The 23,194-nt window shown below is 41.2% G+C and overlaps 1 protein-coding gene across 1 annotated transcript in view; it reads left to right on the top strand.

The window, feature by feature from the left end:
* Window positions 1-23,194, top strand: part of LOC149450865 (hydroperoxide isomerase ALOXE3-like) — a 204,431-nt gene that overhangs the window by 93,621 nt on the left and 87,616 nt on the right. Inside the window, exons 6-8 of the mRNA XM_089691500.1 lie at window positions 5,145-5,248; window positions 7,325-7,497; window positions 7,886-8,029. Of these exons, the coding sequence (XP_089547626.1) occupies window positions 5,145-5,248; window positions 7,325-7,497; window positions 7,886-8,029 (421 nt within the window). The remainder of the gene's footprint in view (window positions 1-5,144; window positions 5,249-7,324; window positions 7,498-7,885; window positions 8,030-23,194) is intronic.

The raw sequence follows: 23,194 nt of genomic DNA, 5'->3' as shown, positions 1-23,194 counted from the left end.
GACAGAACTTACTGGATAAAAAAGAGGAGCTAGAGAGGTTGATGGATGAGGAGAAGAGAAGAGTATACAACAGGGTTTTGAACGAGAGGTATAGATGGGGAGACAGACCAGGAAGATATCTAATGAGAGCTTTGAATAAAAAGAAAAATAGGAATTATATAGAAAAGATAAAAAGTTCAAAGGGGGAGTTGGTCCACTCAAATAAAGAGATTATTAAAGTGTTTACGGAGTATTACAAAAAGTTATATAATATTAGCCCCCAAGACCCTCTAAAAGAAGCCCAAGAGGGAATTAAGGAAAAAAAGATGACATACTTAAAAAATGCGAGATTACCAAAACTAAGTGAAGCACAGTTGAACTCCCTAGACGTAGAAATCTCCCAGGAAGAAATTAAAATAGCATTAAGAAGTACAGGAGGGGGAAAAAGTCCAGGTCCGGATGGCTATACAGTTAGGTACTATAAGAAATTTAGTGAAGTATTGTTACCCAAGCTGGAGAAATATATGAATGCTCTGGGAGGTGGGATGGAAGTGAGGAGAGAATCCCTACAGGCACATGTAGTACTTATTCACAAGGAGGGAAAGGACCCATCGCAGTGCTCCAGCTATAGACCTATCTCACTATTGAACACAGACACTAAACTGTATGCAAAGGTGTTAGCAAACAGGTTGAGAGATCTGATGCCTGAATGGATCCACGGAGATCAGGTGGGCTTTGTACCGGGGAGAGAAGGTAGAGATAACGGTTTGAGAACCCTGATGCTTATTCAGAAGAGTAGAAGAGGGAAAGCCCCGGTGGTGCTCTTGTCAATTGATGCGGAGAAGGCATTTGATAGAGTGGACTGGGGCTTTATGATGGATAACTGAAAAGTGTTGGGGATAGGAGATAGAATGCGAGAGTGGATAAGTAAACTATATAGGGAGCCTACTGCAATCATCACGGTAAATGGGGAGAGATCAGAACCCATTGGAATGTCAAATGGTACAAGACAGGGCTGTCCTCTGTCCCCCCTGCTATATGTATTGTCACTCGAACCTCTGTTGTCAATAATAAGAAATAGTGGATCGGTAAAGGGAATTCAGATAGAATCCATAGAACATAGAGTAGCGGCCTTTGCGGACGACTTATTGTTCTACGTGGGGAATCCCCGAATAACTCTCCCAAATATAATGAAGATTCTGAAGGAGTACGGTGAACTATCAAATTTAAAAATTAATCCAACGAAAACAGAGATCCTGAATATTAATATATCAAAGAATGAAAAAGAAAAATTACAAAAAGAATTCCCCTTTATATGGAGAGAAAAAGAGATAAAATACCTAGGAATAAAACTCACTACCTCATCTAAGCATTTGTATAGATTAAACTATATCTCTTTGATAAATGAGATCAGGGAAGATTTAAAAAGACTAGAAGGAGGAAATCCATCCTGGATAGGACGTATAAACTTAGTCAAAATGGTAATTATGCCTAAAATACTGTATAGATTTCAAATGGTACCAATTAAAATTCCAGAAGCCTTCTTTAAGATAATGAAAAAAATGTTAACAAGATACATATGGAAGAATAAAAAACCTAGAATAGCATATGAAACATTGAGTAGGACTAAAGAGAAAGGGGGATTGGGTTTACCAGATGTCAAGAGATACTATAAAGCAGTGGTTTTGGCAAGAATATATGACTGGACATTTAACCATAAGGGGAAAAGTTGGGTAACAATTGAAAATGATCTTAGTGGCATTAGATTGAGTCAGATGATATGGGTCCCACCACAGTTCAGGGGAACCAAAGAAAGCACAAGTATTTACACTTTAAATGTTTTTAGGGTATGGGACAATTTACATAAAAATATGAAATGGGAATTTAATTCAATATTAATGCCTCTCACGAATTCTGAGTACTTTCCTCCGGGAAAGAACAAGATATCGGGGAGATGGTTTAGAAAGGAGGATACCCAACTGAGAGATGTATTGGTGGAGGGGGAATTGAGATCACTTAAAGAGTTAATAGAGAAGAAGGGAGACATTTTTATTAGAATGGATGAGTGGAAATACCATCAATTGAAAAGTTTTATTGGAAAACTACCGAAACCTTTGAGAATAAAACAGGAGTGGAATATGTTTGAAAGGTTGTTGGAGACACGAAGGGATGGGAAGCACGGTATTTCAAAAGTGTATAGAATACTCACAGAATTAGACACAAACACAAAGTTAAACTTTATGACAAAATGGGAAAGAGATATGGGAGTTGGGTTTGATGAAGATAGACAGAGAAAGATGTTTAGATTGATACACGATAATGTTAGTATGAGAGAGGTGGAGGTTAATTATAAGTGTGTGACACGATGGCACATCACACCGAGTGTAGAACACAAGATGAATGGGGAAAGTTCAAATATGTGTTGGAGAGGATGTGGAGATATAGGCACGGTGTTTCACATATGGTGGGAATGTCCGAAAATCCAAGCTTTTTGGAAGACAATAGTCAAGTTGATTAAAGAAATAACGGAAATTGACATAGGATTAGACCCAACGACGTGTCTCCTACACAATGTGGAGACATCTGTAAATAAATATAAAGATTCAGGTATTTGGTACTTCTTGAATGCGGCGAAAGGGTTGATACCCAAGTTTTGGCGGAAAGTCGAGGTACCGAAGGAGGTGGACTGGATTAACAGAGTAAACCAGATAGGTAGAATGGAAAGATCATATCATATGCAGGAAGATAGAATGAGAGTTTATCTCAGGAGATGGGAAAAGTGGGAAAGAGCAGGATTGAAAGAGAAATATAGGAAAACATGAACTAGGATGTTAACAAAAAATTAAAAAGCCTCAAGAGAATAGAATGGGTTAGAGTCTGCAGAGGGGGAGGAGGGGTGGGAAGGAGGGGTAGTGGGATGGGAAAGAAAAGAGTTTTTAGTAAGGGAAAGGCAGAAATGTTATAAATGTATATCTGTATGAGAATTACTTCCCTTTTTGAGTTTTTGTATTAACATGAAAAATTTAATAAATATTTAAATTAAAAAAAAAAAAAAATCAGGCTGGATCAGTTCATCAGGCTGGGTAGAGACATCATGCTGGGTAAGGACATCAGGCTGGGTAAGGACATCAGGCTGGGTAGAGACATCAGGCTGAATAGAGACATCATGCTGGGTAGAGACATCATGCTGGGTAAAGACATCAGGCTGGGTAGAGACATCAGGCTGAATTGTGGGCGCCGAGGCACCAGGCTGCACCACGGTAGGCGGGTTCTCAGATGGCAGGCTGACCGGTTTGGATACTGGCAGGATGGTATTGGTTGGAAAGAATTTTCGCCTTTTCCTGGTTTTAGTTACCGGAGCACTGTAAGTAAGCGCAGGTTTGTAAACGGATGGAGCAGCTGAAGACAGAGAAGAGCTGGAGGATGGAACAGAGGAGGGAGCAGTTGCTACAGAGGACTTCTTTGCAGGGTTAAAGAAAGGATAGGTGCAGCGAGTGGGAGCAGAGGACTGATATGTGGTAGTTAGCAGAGTATACTGGGCCGTCACTGGGGGTGCTGTCGGGGATGCAGGAAGAGTGCCTTGAGCGGAGGAATGACGTTATAAGCTGACTGAGGCTGGGTGCAACAAGTCTGACCATGTCTGCAGTATGGGTTGAACAAAACTCAGCTTACACAAAGCCTGTCTGGTCAAAGACTGCACTGCGTTTATACAATCCCTTAATACCTGTTGTGAACATGCCGCATAATGCTCCAAGAAGCAATCCACATCATCCTCTAATAACCATACCAGGGACTCTACCTGGTCTGCACTAAATGGTGGCAAAAAGTCATTCCTGCTTTCAGGGGTACCAGATGAAGCCAACTCTACACAAACCTGAATCAAAGGTTGCACCTCAGAGAACTCTGTGCCCTGATCTACTAGAACATGAGCGATCCGTATACATTCTATCAGTTGATCCCGGGTATACTCCCTCAGAGTCTGATAAGCATATTCTCTGTCATCAAAAACCAGCAGCAACAAATACACAACCTCATCAAGATCCATCCTTCCCAGCAACAAGCCAAGATGGCTTCCCTGTGCAGCCACTTCTGGTCAGGATGGCCTTGTTGTAATGTCAGGGATGCGGGTGTGACCAGAAGTGTGTGGACTGACACAGGGAAACGTAGGCTTCAGATATGGTAAATAATATAATTTATTAAGACTAACAATACAAACGCAGTGCAAAACTAAACATAACACAGTGCAAACAAACTGAACCAAACCTCCAACAGATAACAAACATACGATACAAGAGTAGTCAGGCAGGCCGGGTCGGTAACAAACGGGCAAACGGAGTACCAGGAGCAGGCGGGAGAGTGGTTAGGACTAGCCGAGGTCAGTACAGGTAGAGTTCAGGCAGCGTCAGGACAGCAGAAACAGGATCAGGAAACCAGGGCCAAGCAAACAGTACAACAAGGCACAGACTGCAGGTCTGGCCATCCCTTAAATACACCACCTGCAATCAGCCCCAGGTGATGGCTAATTGCCGAAGTGAGCTTCTGGTTGTTGAGAGCACCCGCTGGCCAGCCCTGGTACTGCAGCCCACAAGGCAGGTGAGTCCCACCACTATTGGCAAGTCCATTCCTGACATTAAGCTAGGGCCTCACATACTTTTTCCTCCCTGCACTGTGAATGTTTACATGTTATGTGCAATTAAACCATGGCAACATCTAATGTTTGTGTAGTATTATGTTCAGTAGACTGTGTTCTTCTATTGTTGTGACTTAGATGACATTCAGAGCACATTTTATGCCCAATTCATGCAAAACTCCACGTAATCCAAAGGGGCTCACATACTTTTTCTTGCAACTGTACAACATAAGTGTCACTCCACATCAAACGTAAGCAAGGGTGAAAGTAAGACTTATATGCTTTCAAGGGATAGGTTTATATGTTTATTTGAGATACCGTCTTGATTCATATTTCAAGCCTCTGAATGGCTGTTACATGGCATGGCTGGTTTATTGGGTGTAGTCTATGGTCTGCTAGTTCCAATCCTTGAGATAAAGATTTGTAGAGATATGCTGGACATTGTGTAGAATCTACCAGGTACAGACTTCTGCGTACCATCATTATCTATTCATGTCATAGGTATTAATAATCATTGTCCTATTTTCTATCTTAGTGGCTTAGAAACTAAGCTAAATGGATATGCATTCAACACTGATTCATGGCATGTCCTGGATGATATCAAACTAGTGTCCTCCCTGCGAAGATCACAATATTCAGGTGTGTAAAATCTGCTTCTGAATCTCAGTTATGTGGTACGAAAGTGAACACAGTCTGTAAATACATATCCTTAAACTGAACTTGAATTGCAAAGAAACAGGTTAATTTATCCTCCCCCTTGACAAGTGACACATATTCACCTTAACTCCCCCAACCACCCTTTATAGCCGAAAGGAGCAAAGAGGGTTAGCCCTCCATAAAGCTGGCCATCAATGATTCGTTTTTTTTTTGTTCAGCTAATGGGCTGAACGAAAAAAAAAACTAACAAATTCCTCAATCCTCACAAGCAAGGTGGATGGAGGAATCCTCCCCCCACCAGGACATTCTATTCCAGCAGCAGGATAGCTGCTGATTGACAAAAGTTTTCCAACTCTCATATTCGACAGAATTCAGTCTAACAGTTGACTTCTGCTGAACAGGAATGGCTACACATGGACCAAAATTCAGGCTGTGCCTGATGAACTAGCCAAACCTAATCCATCTATAGCTAATTTAAGCTTGTACTTTTAAGCTTACATAGTGCTGAGGATTTGCTCCCAACACCCATGTGACATGGCTAGGCCAATGACCAAACACCAGTCAAGTGGGGGTAAGAGGAATGAATTATATGCAGGACTTTTTTTTCCTCAGATAATAGGCACAGGAACTTAACCATGACTCCCCCTCACACCCTCCAAACTGCATCAAATTGTAGGTTTGGCTAAAGTTCACTAACAATGGGAGGGTTGTAAAGGGGCAATAAATACCATGAGTGCGTTGCGTATAGAGTGCAGTTTTTTTTTGGGGGGGGGGGGTTACACAATGAGTGCAGAGTTCAGGGGTGCGCTACACACAGAGTGCAGAGTTTCATGTACAAAGTGCAGCGTTCAGACATATGCAACACACAGGGTGCGCTACACACAGAGTGCAGAGTTCAGCCCAGTTCCACAACTGCTTACCTCTGCATCCCCCGACCACATCTCACTTTCATCCCTCTTCAGCTCTGACCTCTGCATGCAACCTCCCCTCCACTGCCCCATCTTCTCCCCCTCCTTAAAAGCTACACCATCTTCCACATGTCTGAAGCACCCAGCTGGCTTTAGTACCTCCCTGCAGACTATAGGTGTGTCTGCCTCTCTCATTTGCAGGGAGATCATCCAGCAGGGGTGTCGGCATCCAGGCACCCAGTAATAGAGGTCACAGAGAGTCAGCGTACCATTTGATGCCCTCCTGCCCATGACCACACTGCACCCAGGCACCTGCATCTACCTTGTCCCCATCCTGCACTCAATAGAAGTTGCTCAGGAGATCAGATCTGTGCAAGGTGTTGGGAGCAGGACTTCTATGTTTACAAGTGATAGTGGTCAGCAGGGAGCAGAGAGCCTGAGCCAAAGGTGGTGGAACTGAGTTACATCAAAATCCAGCTGAAATAAAGCCCTGATTATTTGCTACCACGTACCCAGAATTAACAGATATTTACTCCTGGTGCAGGTATACTTAGATCATATCTAAACCCCATAACAAAAAAATATATTGCAGCTTCTCTGTTTTTAGATATGGTGGCTGCATTTGTTTCCTTTTTCAGGCTTTTTTTTTTTTAAACTGTTTTTTAACCTGGTGATCCTGCTAGTAATAAAAATGCCAATTCACTGCACTGTGTTTATGGAGGAGCAGCACTCTAGGTTGCTCTCCTGATTCGGACTACAAACAATTCTGCTTTTCCTTACCTCCGTTACATAGAAATGAATTGTTCTGTATTTCACAAAATATAGCTGGGAAAAATTATAACTGCTGAGAAGCATAGGCTCGGTCACACATGTACATGTGCAGCTCAGTTTAAATTCCAACACAAAACATACACAATACATACACAATAGTGACGACATCTCTAAATGGGTAAATCAAGGTAGCTGAAGACTGGCACTCAGAAGAAGCCAGGGAGAAGACCTTGCAGTCTTCGGACTGTTGGAATAAATGAGTATTCTTTCCCTGTTAGTGGAAATTACATTTTAAGCCGCTTGTACACTTGACCATCCACTCTCCGTGGCTGCTTCTTTAATAACGTATATCTTAATTTTTAAAACTCTTGTATTTCAGATATGGTGACTAAGATATGGAAGGAGGATTCTTTCTTCGGAAGCCAATATTTAAATGGAATTAACCCCACAATGATCAAGAAATGTGTTAAAGTTCCAGGGAACTTCCCAGTTACTGACCACATGGTGGCTCCATCCCTGGGGGCTTGCACAAACCTACAGAAAGAACTCCAGGTGAAGTTATTATCTGGTGTGGAGATCTGAATGTAATTATAAGATGAACTGGTACTAACTTGTATGTATAGCCAACACTTTTTTGGTTTTGGATACAGCAGGAAAGAATTGGAACCCTAGTCTATTTGCTTTTTGCTGTCTGTGTCCCATTGCGGAGATTTCCTTAGAGACACAAGAAAAAGTGAGAAGAAATCTGAAATTTCACAGTGGTAATCAATGTGTATTCTATGCAAAATAAAAATAATGTTTTGGCTTTACATACACATTAAATTAGCTCAGTGGTTTGGTCCTATGTAACAAAGTAAACATATGCTTTTGTGCACAAATATAGACTAAATTAATTCATTAATTTCATTGCTGATTAGATTTCATAATTGTTACCTTTCAGAATGGTCACATTTTCCTGGCAGATTATAAAGTTCTCCTGGGTGTTCCTGCTAATACTATAAATGGAAAACAACAATACATTGCAACCCCTATGTGTCTACTGTGGAAGAATCCTCAGGATAAGCTTGTCCCAATTGCTATCCAGGTATTTTCACTTATGTGTTTATGTTTATAACTGCCTTTCGGAAATCTTAAAATTGTGCATAATCTTTAAAATTATAATTGGAAGAAAAGGTCTATAGCCTTGTAAGGCTACTATCTTTGTACATTTGAAATCATTTATACCAGTTTTAATTATATTGAGTTGTGACTAGAGATGTAAAATTTCTGGAAATTTTGAAGCCATGGGAAAAAAATGTTTTTTTCCCCTTGTTTTTTTTCTGGAAAAGATGGAAATTTTGGAAAAATTGAAAACAAAATTCAGTGTGGAGTAGTTTTACAAATTGAAATCTGCTTTGTTACACTGGAAAGGTGAAATGCAGTGTATATAAATATTACGCTTCAAATAAAAGTACAGCTAACTCAGAAAATTAACTAAACTTGTTTTTTAAAATGTAATTTTTTTATTGCAAATGGACTGTATATGTTAAGAACATTTCAACTATACATGAGAACAGGTAACTACCCACCTTTCCCTCATAATTTATAAGCTTCCTTCCAATATGCATTTTCAGTTATTGGCAATGCTGATCCAGAAGCATATATTTCTTTTGCAAGAGATTGATAAATGTTCTCCTGATTTTCAAAGGTAATTTTTTCTATAAACGAAGGGATTGTGTAATTTTGGGAGGTGGTTTGCAACACTTCCTTACTTGATGACGCTGCTGGTAAAGAGACACTTTGTGATGATCCAGATGCAGCAGAAAGAGTGTTTCTGGACTGAACTATGAAATGAAAGGAAAAGCTACTCGCAGTTTCAGGCTCCATGCACACCATCTTAACAAAAAAAAAAAAAGCCAGTGTTCTTGGAAGAAAAAAGGGCTAATTTTGAGCATTTTTTGTACTAGTGTTTAGCATTTTTTTTCTGCCAGAAAAAGACTCTCAAAAACAGAGGGTTTTTTTCTGCTTCTAAATGCTGAGCTTAAAAAATGCCTCTAGGCTACCTAATCTGCATGGACACATAGGATAACATTAGTTGCTACTACAGGCAAAATGCTAAACTCCTCTAGGAGCAGTGGTTTTTAAAGCATGGAGCCTCATTCTGATCCTCATCTAATTTCCGTAAAGTATTTTTAATGTCTTTAGGGCACCTCTGGCATGCAGGATATGTTTTATCAATTTTGTAGCGATTGGAAAAGAATATTTCTTCTCACAATATCTACAAATTGTTCTCAACAGAGATTGCACTGTAGAAATGTTTCCAAAGTCTAGATGTTGGTCTTACCATCTTACTGAGAGGAGGAAAATAAAAAACAATTTACTGACCAGACTATAGAAAAACCTTATTCTGTGATGGTGCAAGATAAACATTAATAGGAATCATTCAAAGGTTATAAAGATAAACTAATTTGTCAGAGAAATATACCCTCTTACCTGTCAATTAAGGCCTGAGAAGATAAAAAAATATAATCTACTGTATTACAACAATCCTCCAACTGTAGGTGGTACAAGATGGGGCCCACAAGCAAACTAAACTGGAGCCTTTTCCTCTTTTTCAGTTTTTTCCCCTGGCCATCCTATTTCTAGTTGTGGCTGATAAATATATAGATAATATATGCTAAAACTAACTCAGAGCTAGGTTTTCAGAAAAAAACCTGAACTGCAGGATAGTTTTCAAGGCTGTAACAAATCAATCATCCAATCATCTTGTAACTGTTAATGGCTTGGCCCTGCCCCCAGTAACTAGTGGGACATTTGGTACCTTAAAGTGATTGTAAAGTATATTTATATTTAACATAGCAAACATGTTTAACCACTTGCCCTCCTGAGGATTTACCCCCCTTCCTGACCAGGCTATTTTTTGCGTTAATTTAACGAATAGAGCTTTCTTTCGGTGGTATTTGATTGCCTGTGTGGTTTTTAATTGTTTGCGCTATTACAAAATAGCAATAAACAATATTTTTTACTTTTTGCTGTTAAACATGTCCAGTAAAAAAAATTAAAAATTAAAAATTTGTTATAAATTTAGGCCAAACTGTATTCTGCTACATGTCTTTGCTACCCCCCCCCCCCAATATGTGTAAATTAATTGGTTTACGTGAAAGTTATAGCGTTTGCTAATGGCGGTATATACCTGTATACTGGGATTTTTTTTTATATATATTTCTTTTTTTACTAGTAATGGCGGTGATCAGCGACTTATAGCGGGACTGCGGCGGACATTCGGACACTGTGGGGAACTGAGTTGGTGTCCCCAGTGACACCAGTACAGGGATCAGTGTTCAAAAAAAAAAAAGCACTGACACTGTACTATTGGCCCTGGTTAGGAAGGGGTTAACATGAGGGACGATCAAAGGGTTAACTGTTCGCAGGGAGTGTTTTATTAGGGTACAGTGTCTGTGTGCTTCACTGTAAGCACACTGCTTTGGATGGCTGTGTGGTGTGCAAGCTCCCTACCCGGAAATGCAAAATCGTGTATATATGTGATTTTGTGCACCCGTGCCACCCTGTAGCAGTATTTCTGCTATAGGGCGGTCGGGAAGCGGTTAAAGAGACATTTGAGATGGTGGGATTTTTAAGGCACGACACAACCGTTCTCTTAAAATATACACTTTATTTGTACATACACACAGGGCTTTTTTTCTCAGAGGAAAGGTGGTGGAACTCCCCCACCCAAACCTGGCCACGCCCCCATCAAACCCTAGGACCACCCCTTTAGAGAACAGGAATGCAAGTAAAATTTGGGAGGGGCTTCCGATGACATCATTTCCCGTACATACCATATAAGGGAAATGATGTCATCGGACCCCCGGCTGCCTCTTGCATGATCTGCATGAAACACATGCATAGATATAAAATGACTAATGTACTGACACCAGAAACACATGCATAGATATAAAATGACTAATGTACTGACACCAGAAACACATGCATAGATATAAAATGAATACCGTACTGACACCAGAAACACACGCATAGATATAAAATCAGTACCGTACTGACACCAGAAACACATGCATAGATATAAAATGACTAATGTACTGACACCAGAAACACATGCATAGATATAAAATCAGTACCGTACTGACACCAGAAACACACGCATAGATATAAAATCAGTACCGTACTGACACCAGAAACACATGCATAGATATAAAATCAGTACCGTACTGACACCAGAAACACACGCATAGATATAAAATCAGTACCGTACTGACACCAGGAACACATGCATAGATATAAAATCATGGCAGGCCGTTTGTAAACGTCCAGCATAGATATAAAATCAGTCTAGCATGCATGTGTACCCTGTCTGGTAGATGTGCCTGCTCCTACAGGCTCCCCTAGGGTTGCCACCTTTTCCTCCAAAAAATACCGTCCATCACTGAATTTATCTTTCCTGTTCCTCATGCACAGGAGGGGCGCTCTCGATCGGCGCCGCTGAGCGCTGAGCAATTGCGTTCTGAAATAGTTTAGGTGGGCTCAGGTGGGTGAGGATAGTTTAGGTGGGCTCAGATAGTTTAGGTGGGCACAGGTGGTTGGGATAGTTTAGGTGGGCACAGGCTGGGGAGAGAGTAAAAATTTAGAGCAATACATGATACTGCAGTCAGTGACAGGGAGCCGAGCGCAGCTTACCTACTCCAAGCTGTACGGCCCCTGCGTCCACGCTGTCACTGCCGTTGATGTCGCCGCGCCGCCCCCGATGTTTACACGCCGGCGGGGGGGGGCGGTGAAGCGTGCATAGTGTCCTCGCCCATCGTCCGCGCCCCCGATGTTTACACGCTGGCGGTAGAGGGGGGGGGGGTGAAGCGTGCATGTCCCCGCTCACCGGCTGTGAGCAGCGGCAGTGACAGGTGCCGGGCACGCGCAAGCATGACATAAACAAGCCGCGTCCGGCACCTGTCACTTTCGCTGCTCTGCATAGCTTGTCAGCTCTGCAGAGGCAGTCGGTGAGCGGGGACAAGAAGAAAAAGGTGGCGGAACGCAGTACCGCCGCGTTCCGGCAGAAAGAAAGCCCTGCATACACATTAAAACAATTTCTTGACCTCAAATGATATGTCTAAAATCACAAATGCCTTAAAAGCTACAGCTCAAAATATAATACAAGTTACAGATTCAGGTTCTCAGAAAGCTCAACGCATTTCTTGGATTTTATCCATTTCATCAGGAGCTAGAGATGATTACCACTAAATATGAGAAAACATATACATTACATTAACACATTATATTCCACTTTTTACATATCTTTGGTTTTTGATTTCCATTTACCTGAATATGTCCAAAAGACAAGAAAACCACAGGGGAGTCAATACCGGAGGCTCAAGTAGAGAGACACATATAGGTGTGGGAATCCCACTTAGGTGATTGCCGAGAGGCACTATAAAGCCATATTGGTGGATTATCCCATATACTTGATTAAATGGACAAGTCATATGCTGGTGGAGTCATCTGCAATGTATAATAACATAGTTTTTTTATTTTTCTTATAATTATTTCTTAGAGGATATCCCAAATATCTACATGTATATCAACATGCACATGTCCATATAGCTATCCCTCAAACATGCATATTAGCCATACATACTTGCATGTGCTGACATTTAAATACCCATTTGATATATTTACTAGTTTGATCAGCTTATCCAAGAATGTTGCCTTCAAAATTAATAATGAAATAGAATCCCAAAGGGCATCCAAGTATTAACTATATGTATATGGGACTTAAAAGTCATTGAACAAACATGCAGGGCCAGATTAAAAAAGAGACTTCACCTACCACAGGTGCCTCATATTTGTTACATCTATAGTCTGATTGTAGGGATAACTCCAAATGCTGCTACTCTGTTCACCTTCACAATAGTTAGATTGTTGTCCAAATGCTAAAGCTTCCACCCTTTTCACCTTTAGAATAAAACACTGAGGCTATCGCCTCAAATGTTCTCCCCTTAAATAAGCCGCTGGGATAGTGCACCTGTGAGCATTGGTCGGTGTCTTGGATAATCCAAGATGGCCAACGAGGCATCACCGTGAAGTGCGCATGCGCACATCCAAAATGGCCAAGTGGCCTGGGCACCAGTGGTGCTCACGTACCATCCTGAATGGGCGCGCATGCGCATCGCGCTGCCCATAATATGGATGTGTACAACCTCGACGGGCAGTGTCCTACTAGCCTAAATTAGGCGTTTGGCGCCGGTGTTTAAGACCGATGCCTCCAGCAGAGCTCTCTATAGACAGATTGAAAAATGGAACATATTAAATCACAGATCATCTGGTGGAACACAATAATTCACAATAATTAATTTTGTTTTATGATTGCATGACATTTTATAATTTTAACTTTATAGGGCACTATTAATACAATATGAATATCAGAGTTCCAGATTACCAATGTAAATAAGTGTCAGATTTATATAATTATCCCCATTATAAACATCATCATCACTGTATTATAAAAACGATTTAAAACTGATCACATCGTTTAGGCCTGTCGGACTTGTTGCCTTAAGGTGGTGGATCCATCTAGTTTCACATTGAAAAACTTGCTTGTGAAAATCACCTCCCTTTTCGTCTTTATATACCCAGTCTAATGCCATAAAGGACATGACCAAAGTGTCATAATTATGGACAAGGCTTACATGCCGTCCTATGGGGGAGACAATTTTGCCATTTGATATATAATATACATGATCATGGACTTTTTTTTGTAGAACGGTCGTTTAGTTTCCCCACATAAAATGCTTTACGTATGCATTGCATAAGATACACTACACCATTCGTTTTACAGTCTACATAGTGCCTTGCTTTTTCTCCATTAGGGAGAATACACTCTGAGCATTGCCTAGTAAAATTAAACTAATATTTCCCTAATAAAAGGGCATTCTGGACATTCCCCACATCTAAAAGTACCTAAGGAATTACAACTGCTCTTGCATGCATTGGAGGATAACGATTTCAACTTGTCGTTTACTTACAATGCTGCTAAAAAAATTTCCTTCTTAGATGTCTGCATTGAAATTGAGAAGGATGGAAACTTTGGCATGTGTTAGCAAAACCGTACATATCATCACAACTGCTTTCTGCATTCAGGTGGATTATACCTTGTTCTTTTCAGGACAAATTTGGCTTTAATTTGGTGGTAAACGGTAATGGATATCTCCTGATTTTTTTTTTTAATTACCAAAGGAAAACTGGCCCAAAATAGTAAAAAAAACACATTTTTTACAAATGTAGCTGTATATTTCTTGCTACTACCATAATCTGCCACCAAAGAACAACCAAAAATAATTTCTCCTTCTCCTGACAATCGCAGTGATACCACGTGTGTATGTTAGTTGTTGTTTGTACCTGTAGTAAAGCCCAGAAACAATAGTGCGCAATTTCCTTTTTGTTTTTTTTTATCCTGCCACTAACTGACACAGATACTAATTTAAAAATTAAAAACAAACTGACCAAAAAAAAAAACTGACCCTGACTTACATTTGACCCTGACCTTGACTCTTAACCCTGACCTTGACCCAAACACTAGCCCTGGCAAAGACCTAGATCAAACCTTGATCTAGGTATTTTGTTTATTTTTTTATTATATTTATTTATTTACACACACATGTTTTTTTTTCTTTTCTCTCTTTGAAAGGACAAAGAGGGTTAAAATGCATCTCTCTCCTCCTTTCACAGAGAGAAAACAAGGGGGGCGGGGTTCACTGTGACTGATTACTATGATAGCCAATCAGAGGCTATCACAGCGATCAGGTGACCCGGAATCGGGAGTTCTGAGTCCCAACCATTAGAACTGGACCCGGGGCTCTCAGTGATACCCCGTGCAGCGCGCTCCCAGCAAAAGGACAGGTATGCAAATTAGGTGTCCCACGTAAAAAAGCCCAGTTCTGTGAGGCTGCTAATTTGCATGCGGTCAGCATCAAGGGGTTAAGTAGCTGACAACATTAAGTCACTGTCTTGTAATTAGCCGCAGCATTGTCAGCCTGCTGTGTGCACTCCTTCAGTTGTCAACTTAGATGCCTATTTGATAGACTTGATACAAAGCCCAATGGCTAGCTGTAGAGCACACAATGAAGGATGACAACTCTACTGCTGACTATGAAACAGTGGCCAAGTGTTACTAGCCTGCAAAATGAAGTGTTGTTACTAATATGATCTCCAGATAAGGATGTTTGCAACAACTTCACAAAAAAAAGAAAACTTTGTATAATGAGACTTGAAGCTGATTTATTTAAATTAGATTGTGGGCTTATATACACTCTGATACATCCTTAATGTTTTTTCTAATGAAGTTAGCCTCTTTCAGTCTCTCTACTCAAAGCTCAGAGGAGGCTGAGAGAAAGTGATCAAGGAGACAGTAAGTTGTGAAGCAGTGCAAGGGACATGCTGATAGGAGGAAAAGAGAGTGAGTTCATTAGTGTGCTGCTACCCCTTTCACTGTTTAGTCACAGGGCAGGGTCAGAGAGGAGACCTGTAAGTGAAAGTGAAATGGAAGCAGAGAAAGATCACATCGCTTTGCCTTCCTTGCCAAGCAGGACTGTGCTGCATGGCAGAGCTGTGTAAATCTCAGGACTGGAAATACAAATCCGTTTGGCAGGTTATAAAGTCTGAAGTTAATAATTAAGGGGTGTTTCTCAAAGAGCAATTCCAGAAAATAAGTAAAACCAATCCAGCAAAAACAGCACTAGTGTTACAATTCAGACAGTCTACTCAATTTACTGTACTACTTGGTTTAAAAAGAAAGTCAAGGGGCGGGAGGAGCCTGGACATGGCGGCTGTGGGGAGCGAGCGGCACTAGCTCTCGGCTAGGTCCCGCTTCCCGACCTCCCTAGTGACCCTCAGAGAACGACTCACCGGAGTCTGGAGGGCATGGAATGGAGCCCGGAGAGACGGAGATGGGAGCTGGACGGAGGCTGCAGTGACGCGCCGGCTCCTCCGGCGCTTCGTGAGAGAGGGATCCGGACGGCTGGGAGGCGAGGTGACGTGGCGGGGGCGTGTGATCAGCCGCGGAGGATCTCTGGGAGAAGCCAGCCGGCCGCCTGATGAGACAGGGAGACGCCGGCTTACTGTTACCGGCTCTCTGTTGCCCACAACCCCCGGCTTATTGCTGCCTACAACCTCCGGCTTGTTACTGGCTGTAGCTCCTGGTTTGCTGTTGCCTGCGGCCCCCGGCCAGTTGACTGTTCAATCCGGGGAGACCCGGGAGTACTAGGAGACCCACCCTGCATCCCTGGGACGAAGCCCAGAGAGGAAAAACGAGGCATAGCGTTGGAAGACCAGAGGAATCCCCCCCAGGACAGAGCTGCTGTGAAGGCCCTCCACCCATGCTTGGAGCCACCGTCTTGGGAAGAGAAGGGTGAGTGAGAGCTGTTGGGGGTCTATTGTGTAGTGGACTCCTGAGTGACATTGGGGATCAAGGGGTCAAGGAGGAGAGGGGAGGATTCCCTGGGTTTGGAAGAGAAGAGCCCCAGGTGCCCCAGGAGAGCAAAACATAAGAAAAATCTGCAAACCTGTCTGGAGCACAAACCATAAAGGAGAGGTACATCCCCATCTAGAGCATATAGAAGACAAAAAATATATAGAGGATATGAAGAATAAAGGTCCTAAGGGAGCAGGGCTCAAAGGGTCTCAATCAGGCACGATAAGGAAATTTACATCATATGGAAATATTACGCCAGAAAGGTCCCAAGGCGACAGTGCTAAAGGGGAAATGGACACTAGTTCAGGAAATAGTCCTAGATTGTCATTGGGTATGAACAGCAGTAGTAGCCAACAAATAGAGGATGGCTTGGGAAAAAAAGAGCTTGATTGTGAACTACAAGTACCGAATAAGAAGGAGATGACAGAAATGTTTCAAAGTTTGGAGAAAATGATAAAACATGAAATGACAGTTATTCGAAATGACTTAGGGCATTTGCTGTCGAGAATGGAAGAAACAGAGGAGAAAGTTAAAACCCAGGCCCAAACCATAGATAATCTAAGGAAAAAAACAACCCATTTGGAGAAAACCCAGAAAAAATTGCTCTATAGGATGGAAATTCAAGAAAATGAAGAAAGAAGGTGTAACCTTAGGGTGCAAGGAATTCCAGAGTCTGTAAAAGGGGAAACATTATATGAACTAGTTAATAAAATCTTAAACTCCATAAGAGACAGACCTGAAACAGATGTGATTGAACTGGATGGAGTGTTCAGAATAGGAAAGTTCAAACAAGATACTGAGAGGGAAAGATCGAGAGATATAGTTGTCCAGTTCCAGAAATTTGGGGTCAAATATGAGATATGGAAGAAGATCAAGGGAAGATCATTAATTAAGTATGGAGATTTGACTATTCAAATTTTTGCGGACTTAACATCAGAGACTCTATGGAGAAGGAAATCCCTGAGACCCCTGTTGGAGCAAATGATAAAACAGAATGTGCAATATAGATGGGGTACCTCAGTATCTCTAATTGGCTGGAAAAATGGGGTCACAGAATATCTGAGATTCCCGGACGAACTGAGAGATTTTTGCGATAGACTGGACTTGCAAAGAATGGAGATAGCTGGGTGGGAAGAAGAAAAAGAAGAAAAAGGAGATACGGTTGATTTAAGAAAGGAGGACTGGCAGCGGGTCGGGGGGAGGGGGAGGGAGGCCTTGGGGTTGGGGGGAAGGGGTAGGGAGAATTAAGTAAAAAATATGCTTTTCTTCTTCTCTCTCTTTGCTCCTCACCCCCCTTGTATCCCCCCTGTTGAAGTGGAGGTCCCTCTGGAAGCTCCGGTTAAGGGGGGGAAGTAAAGGTAGTGCTGAGCCCAGTTGATAGAGAAAGGGGAGCTGGGGAGGTCGGAGGAGAGGTGAGCCGTCCATGGGCGGAGCTTACGCCCAATATTTTAAATCAACCGTGGAAACAGTTCCACAAATGATTTGTAGGCAGTTTATAAGCCTAAAAATGGGTAGGGGGAAAATAAGAGAGGGGGGGTGGGGGTGGGAAGGGGGATAGGGGCTGGGTGGGAGGGAGGGGGGGGAGGGGTTACGGGGCTAATATTCTGCAAGATATTTGGGCCTAATAGGAGGAGACGAATTAGAAGAGAGATAGACAGACTCATGAAGGATGGAAGAAATACAGTTTATAACATATAATGTGAATGGGTTGAATTGTCCTGAGAAAAGATTGACGTTGTTTAAAGAGTTACATCACAGGGCAACGCCAGTGGTATTTTTACAGGAGACACACTTTGAGATAGAGTCAAACGTGAAACTAAAATCTAAATATTATCCAACATGGTATTACGCTGACTCTCCAATTAAAAGAGCAAAGGGGGTGGCAATAGGCTTGGCAAAGAATATGAGATTTGAGCTGGAGGATAGAAAGACTGATCCGGGGGGGAGATTCCTGTTTTTGAAAGGTAAACTACAGGGAATTGAGTGTACACTAGCCAATATATATTGCCCCAACAAGAAACCGGAGATCTTTTTGAAGGGTCTGCTGAAAAAATTGATAGATTTTAAAAAAGGGCGTTTGATAATAGCAGGAGATTTAAATCTCTGTATGGACCCACAAAAGGATGCAACCTCCCTTGTGCAGAGAGAGGGGGGTAGGTCTCTGAGAGCTTTGAAGAAGGTGATCCACGAGTACCAACTGGTGGACACCTGGAGAATAATGCATATGAAAGATAGAGACTATACCTTCTTCTCTAATGCACATGAGATATACTCGAGACTGGATTACTTTTTAATAGGTCATCAACTCATTGAATTGCTGGTTAAAATAGAAATAGAGACAAGAACTTTCTCGGATCATGCCAGTCATAATAAAAATAGGATGGGGAAGAAGGTGGACGGGAGGCTTAGGATGGAGGTTAAATGAGGCTCTTCTCTTGGATGAGGATATTGCGCAGAAGATCAGGGAAGAGATTAAAGTATATTTCAAGGAGAATGAGACAGAGGAAGTATCGACAGCTACAGTATGGGAAAGCCATAAGGTATATATAAGAGGAATCTTGATTGCGATGGGAGCAAGGAAGAAAAAAGAAAGAAGAGAGAGGGTTAGTGGACTCCTAAAGGAAATCCTGGACTTGGAGCAGATACATACAGTCAGGTCCATAAATATTGGGACATCGACACAATTCTAACATTTTTGGCTCTATACACCACCACAATGGATTTGAAATGAAACGAACAAGATGTGCTTTAACTACAGACTGTCAGTTTTAATTTGAGTATATTTACATCCAAATCAGGTGAACGGTGTAGGAATTACAACAGTTTGCATATGTGCCTTCCACTTGTTAAGGGACCAAAAGTAATGGGACAGAATAATAATCATAAATCAAACTTTCACTTTTTAATACTTGGTTGCAAATCCTTTGCAGTCAATTACAGCCTGAAGTCTGGAACGCATAGACATCACCAGAGGCTGGGTTTCATCCCTGGTGATGCTCTGCCAGGCCTCTACTGCAACTGTCTTCAGTTCCTGCTTGTTCTTGGGGCATTTTCACTTCAGTTTTGTCTTCAGCAAGTGAACTGCATGCTCAATCAGATTCAGGTCAGGTGATTGACTTGGCCATTGCATAACATTCCACTTCTTTCCCTTAAAAAACTCTTTGGTTGCTCTTGCAATATGCTTTGGGTCATTGTCCATCTGCACTGTGAAGCGGCGTCCAATGAGTTGTGAAGCATTTGGCTGAATATGAGCAGATAATATTGCCCAAAACACTTCAGAATTCATCCTGCTGCTTTTGTCAGCAGTCACATCATCAATAAATACAAGAGAACCAGTTCCATTGGCAGCCATACATGCCCACGCCATGACACTACCACCACCATGCTTCACTGATGAGGTGGTATGCTTAGGATCATGAGCAGTTCCTTTCCTTCTCCATACTCTTCTCTTCCCATCACTCTGGTACAAGTTGATCTTGGTCTCATCTGTCCATAGGATGTTGTTCCAGAACTGTGAAGGCTTTTTTAGATGTCGTTTGGCAAACTCTAATCTGGCCTTCCTGTTTTTGGGGCTCACCAATGGTTTACATCTTGTGGTGAACCCTCTGTATTCACTCTGATGAAGTCTTCTCTTGATTGTTGACTTTGACACACATACACCTACCTCCTGGAGAGTGTTCTTGATCTGGCCAACTGTTGTGAAAGGTGTTTTCTTCACCAGGGAAAGAATTCTTCGGTCATCCACCACAATTGTTTTCCGTGGTCTTCTGGGTCTTTTGGTGTTGCTGAGCTCACCAGTGCGTTCCTTCTTTTTAAGAATGTTCCAAACAGTTGTTTTGGCCACGCCTAATGTTTTTGCTATCTCTCTGATGGGTTTGTTTTGTTTCTTCAGCCTAATGATGGCTTGCTTCACTGATAGTGACAGCTCTTTGGATCTCATCTTGAGAGTTGACAGCAACAGATTCCAAATGCAAATAGCACACTTGAAATTAACTCTGGACCTTTTATCTGCTCATTGTAATTGGGATAATGAGGGAATAACACACACCTAGCCATGGAACAGCTGAGAAGCCAATTGTCCCATTACTTTTGGTCCCTTAACAAGTGGGAGGCACATATGCAAACTGTTGTAATTCCTACACCGTTCACCTGATTTGGATGTAAATACCCTCAAATTAAAGCTGACAGTCTGCAGTTAAAGCACATCCTGTTTGTTTTATTTCAAATCCATTGTGATGGTGTATAGAGCCAAAAATGTTAGAATTGTGTCGATGTCCCAATATTTATGGACCTGACTGTAAAAAGAAAATAACAATAGAAACAAGACAGAAGTTAATGGATAAAAAAGACGAGTTAGAGAGATTGATGGAAGAGGAGAGGAGAAGAGTATATAACAAAGTATTAAGTGAAAGATATAGATGGGGAGATAGACCAGGAAAATACTTAATGAGAGCCCTGAATAAAAAGAAAAACAGGAATTATATAGAAAAGATAAAAAGTCCTAAGGGGGAGTTGGTCCACTCAACTAAAGAAATTATTAAAGTATTCACGGAGTATTATAGAAAGTTGTATAACATTAGTCACCAAGGTTCACCAAAAGAAATTAGAGAAGGTATTAACGAAAAAAGGATGATATATTTAAAAAATGAGAGATTACCAAAGCTCAGTGAAACACAATTGAACTCCTTGGATGCGGAAATTTCCCAGGAAGAAATAGAAGCAGCATTAAGAAGTACAGGGGGTGGGAAAAGCCCTGGCCCGGATGGTTATACAGTTAAGTACTATAAAAAATTTAGTGAATTACTGTTACCGAAGTTGAAGAAGTATATGAATGACTTGGGAGGTGGAATGGAGGGGAGGAGGGAATCCCTTCAGGCCCATGTCGTTCTCATTCATAAGGAGGGAAAAGATCCTTCTCAGTGCTCTAGCTACAGACCAATTTCATTATTGAACACTGATACCAAGTTGTACGCAAAGGTTCTAGCAAACAGGCTGAAAGAACTAATGCCTGAATGGATCCATGGAGATCAGATGGGCTTTGTCCCAGGGAGAGAGGGTAGAGATAACGGGCTGAGAACTTTAATGCTTATTCAGAAAAGTAGAAAAGGGAAAGCCCCGGTGGTGCTCTTATCAATTGATGCCGAAAAGGCGTTTGATAGAGTGGACTGGGGCTTTATGATGGACAACTTGGAAGTGTTGGGGATTGGAGAGAGAATGCGTGAGTGGATAGGTAAATTATATAGGGAGCCCACCGCAATCATCACGGTAAATGGGGAGAGGTCGGAATCCATTGGGATGTCCAATGGAACAAGACAGGACTGCCCATTGTCCCCCTTGTTGTATGTTTTGACATTGGAACCCCTGTTGTCAATAATAAGGAACAGTGGAGCGGTAAAGGGAATCCAGATAGAAAATATAGAACATAAAGTAGCGGCCTTTGCGGACGACCTATTGTTTTATGTAGGCAACCCCCGAATAACATTACCAAGTATAATGAAGACCCTGAAGGAATATGGTGAACTATCAAATTTAAAAATTAACCCAACAAAAACAGAGATTCTGAACATCAATATACCAAAGAGCGAAAAAGAAAAGTTACAAAAAGAATTCCCCTTTATATGGAGAGAAAAAGATATAAAATACCTAGGAATAAAACTTGCTACCTCATATAAACAACTGTATAGATTAAACTATATTTCTCTGATAAATGAGACTAAGGATGAATTAAAAAGATTAGAAGGAGGAAATCCATCATGGTTAGGACGTATAAACCTAGTTAAAATGGTAATTATACCTAAAATACTCTATAGATTTCAAATGGTCCCAATTAAACTCCCAGAGGCGTTTTTTAAGATAATGAGAAGAATGTTAACAAGATATATATGCAGGAATAAAAAACCAAGAATATCATACGAAACACTAAGTAGGACTAAAGAGAAAGGGGGAATTGGACTACCTGATGTCAAGAGATATTACAAAGCAGTAATTTTAGCAAGAATATATGATTGGACATTTAACCATAAGGGAAAAAGTTGGGTAAAAATAGAAAACGAACTGAGTGGAATTAGTTTGAGTAAGATGATATGGGTCCCAGCACATTATAGAAGAATTAAAGAAAACACAAGCACTTTCACTTTAAATGTTTTAAGGACATGGGATAATTTACATAAACACATGAAATGGGAATTCAACTCTATATTAATGCCTCTTGCAAACACGGAGTTTTTCCCTCCAGGAAAGGATGAGATATCAGGGAGATGGTTTAAAAAAGAAGATATCCAATTGAGAGATGTATTGGTAGAGGGGGAATTGAGAACATTTAAAGAATTAAAAGAGAGGGGGGGGATATGTTTACTAGAATAGATGAGTGGAAATATCACCAATTAAAATGTTTCATTGGAAATCTCCCAAAACCCTTGAGATTAAAAAAGGAGTGGAATTTGTTTGAAAGGCTATTAGAAACACGTAGAGATGGGAAACACGGTGTTACAAAAATTTATAGAATACTTACAGAATTAGACACAGACACAAAGTTAATTTTTATAACAAATTGGGAAAGAGATATGGAGGTGGTGATAGATGAGGATCAACAGAATAAGATATTTAGATTGGTACACGAGAGTGTTAGTATGAGAGACGTTGAGATTAACTATAAATGTCTGACACGATGGCATATTACACCGAGCACTGAGCACAAGATGAGTGGGGAGAATTCAAAAATGTGTTGGAGAGGATGTGGGGAGGAGGGCACGGTGTTTCACATATGGTGGCAATGTCCAAAAATTTAGGTTTTCT

This window comes from Staurois parvus, unplaced genomic scaffold (assembly GCF_062004578.1).
Source record: "Staurois parvus isolate SC_StPar_1 unplaced genomic scaffold, SC_StPar_1.0 ptg000562l, whole genome shotgun sequence".
Lineage (NCBI taxonomy): Eukaryota > Metazoa > Chordata > Amphibia > Anura > Ranidae > Staurois > Staurois parvus.
Note: the sequence above shows the minus strand (reverse complement) of the source record. Positions and strands in the feature narration are given on the sequence as shown.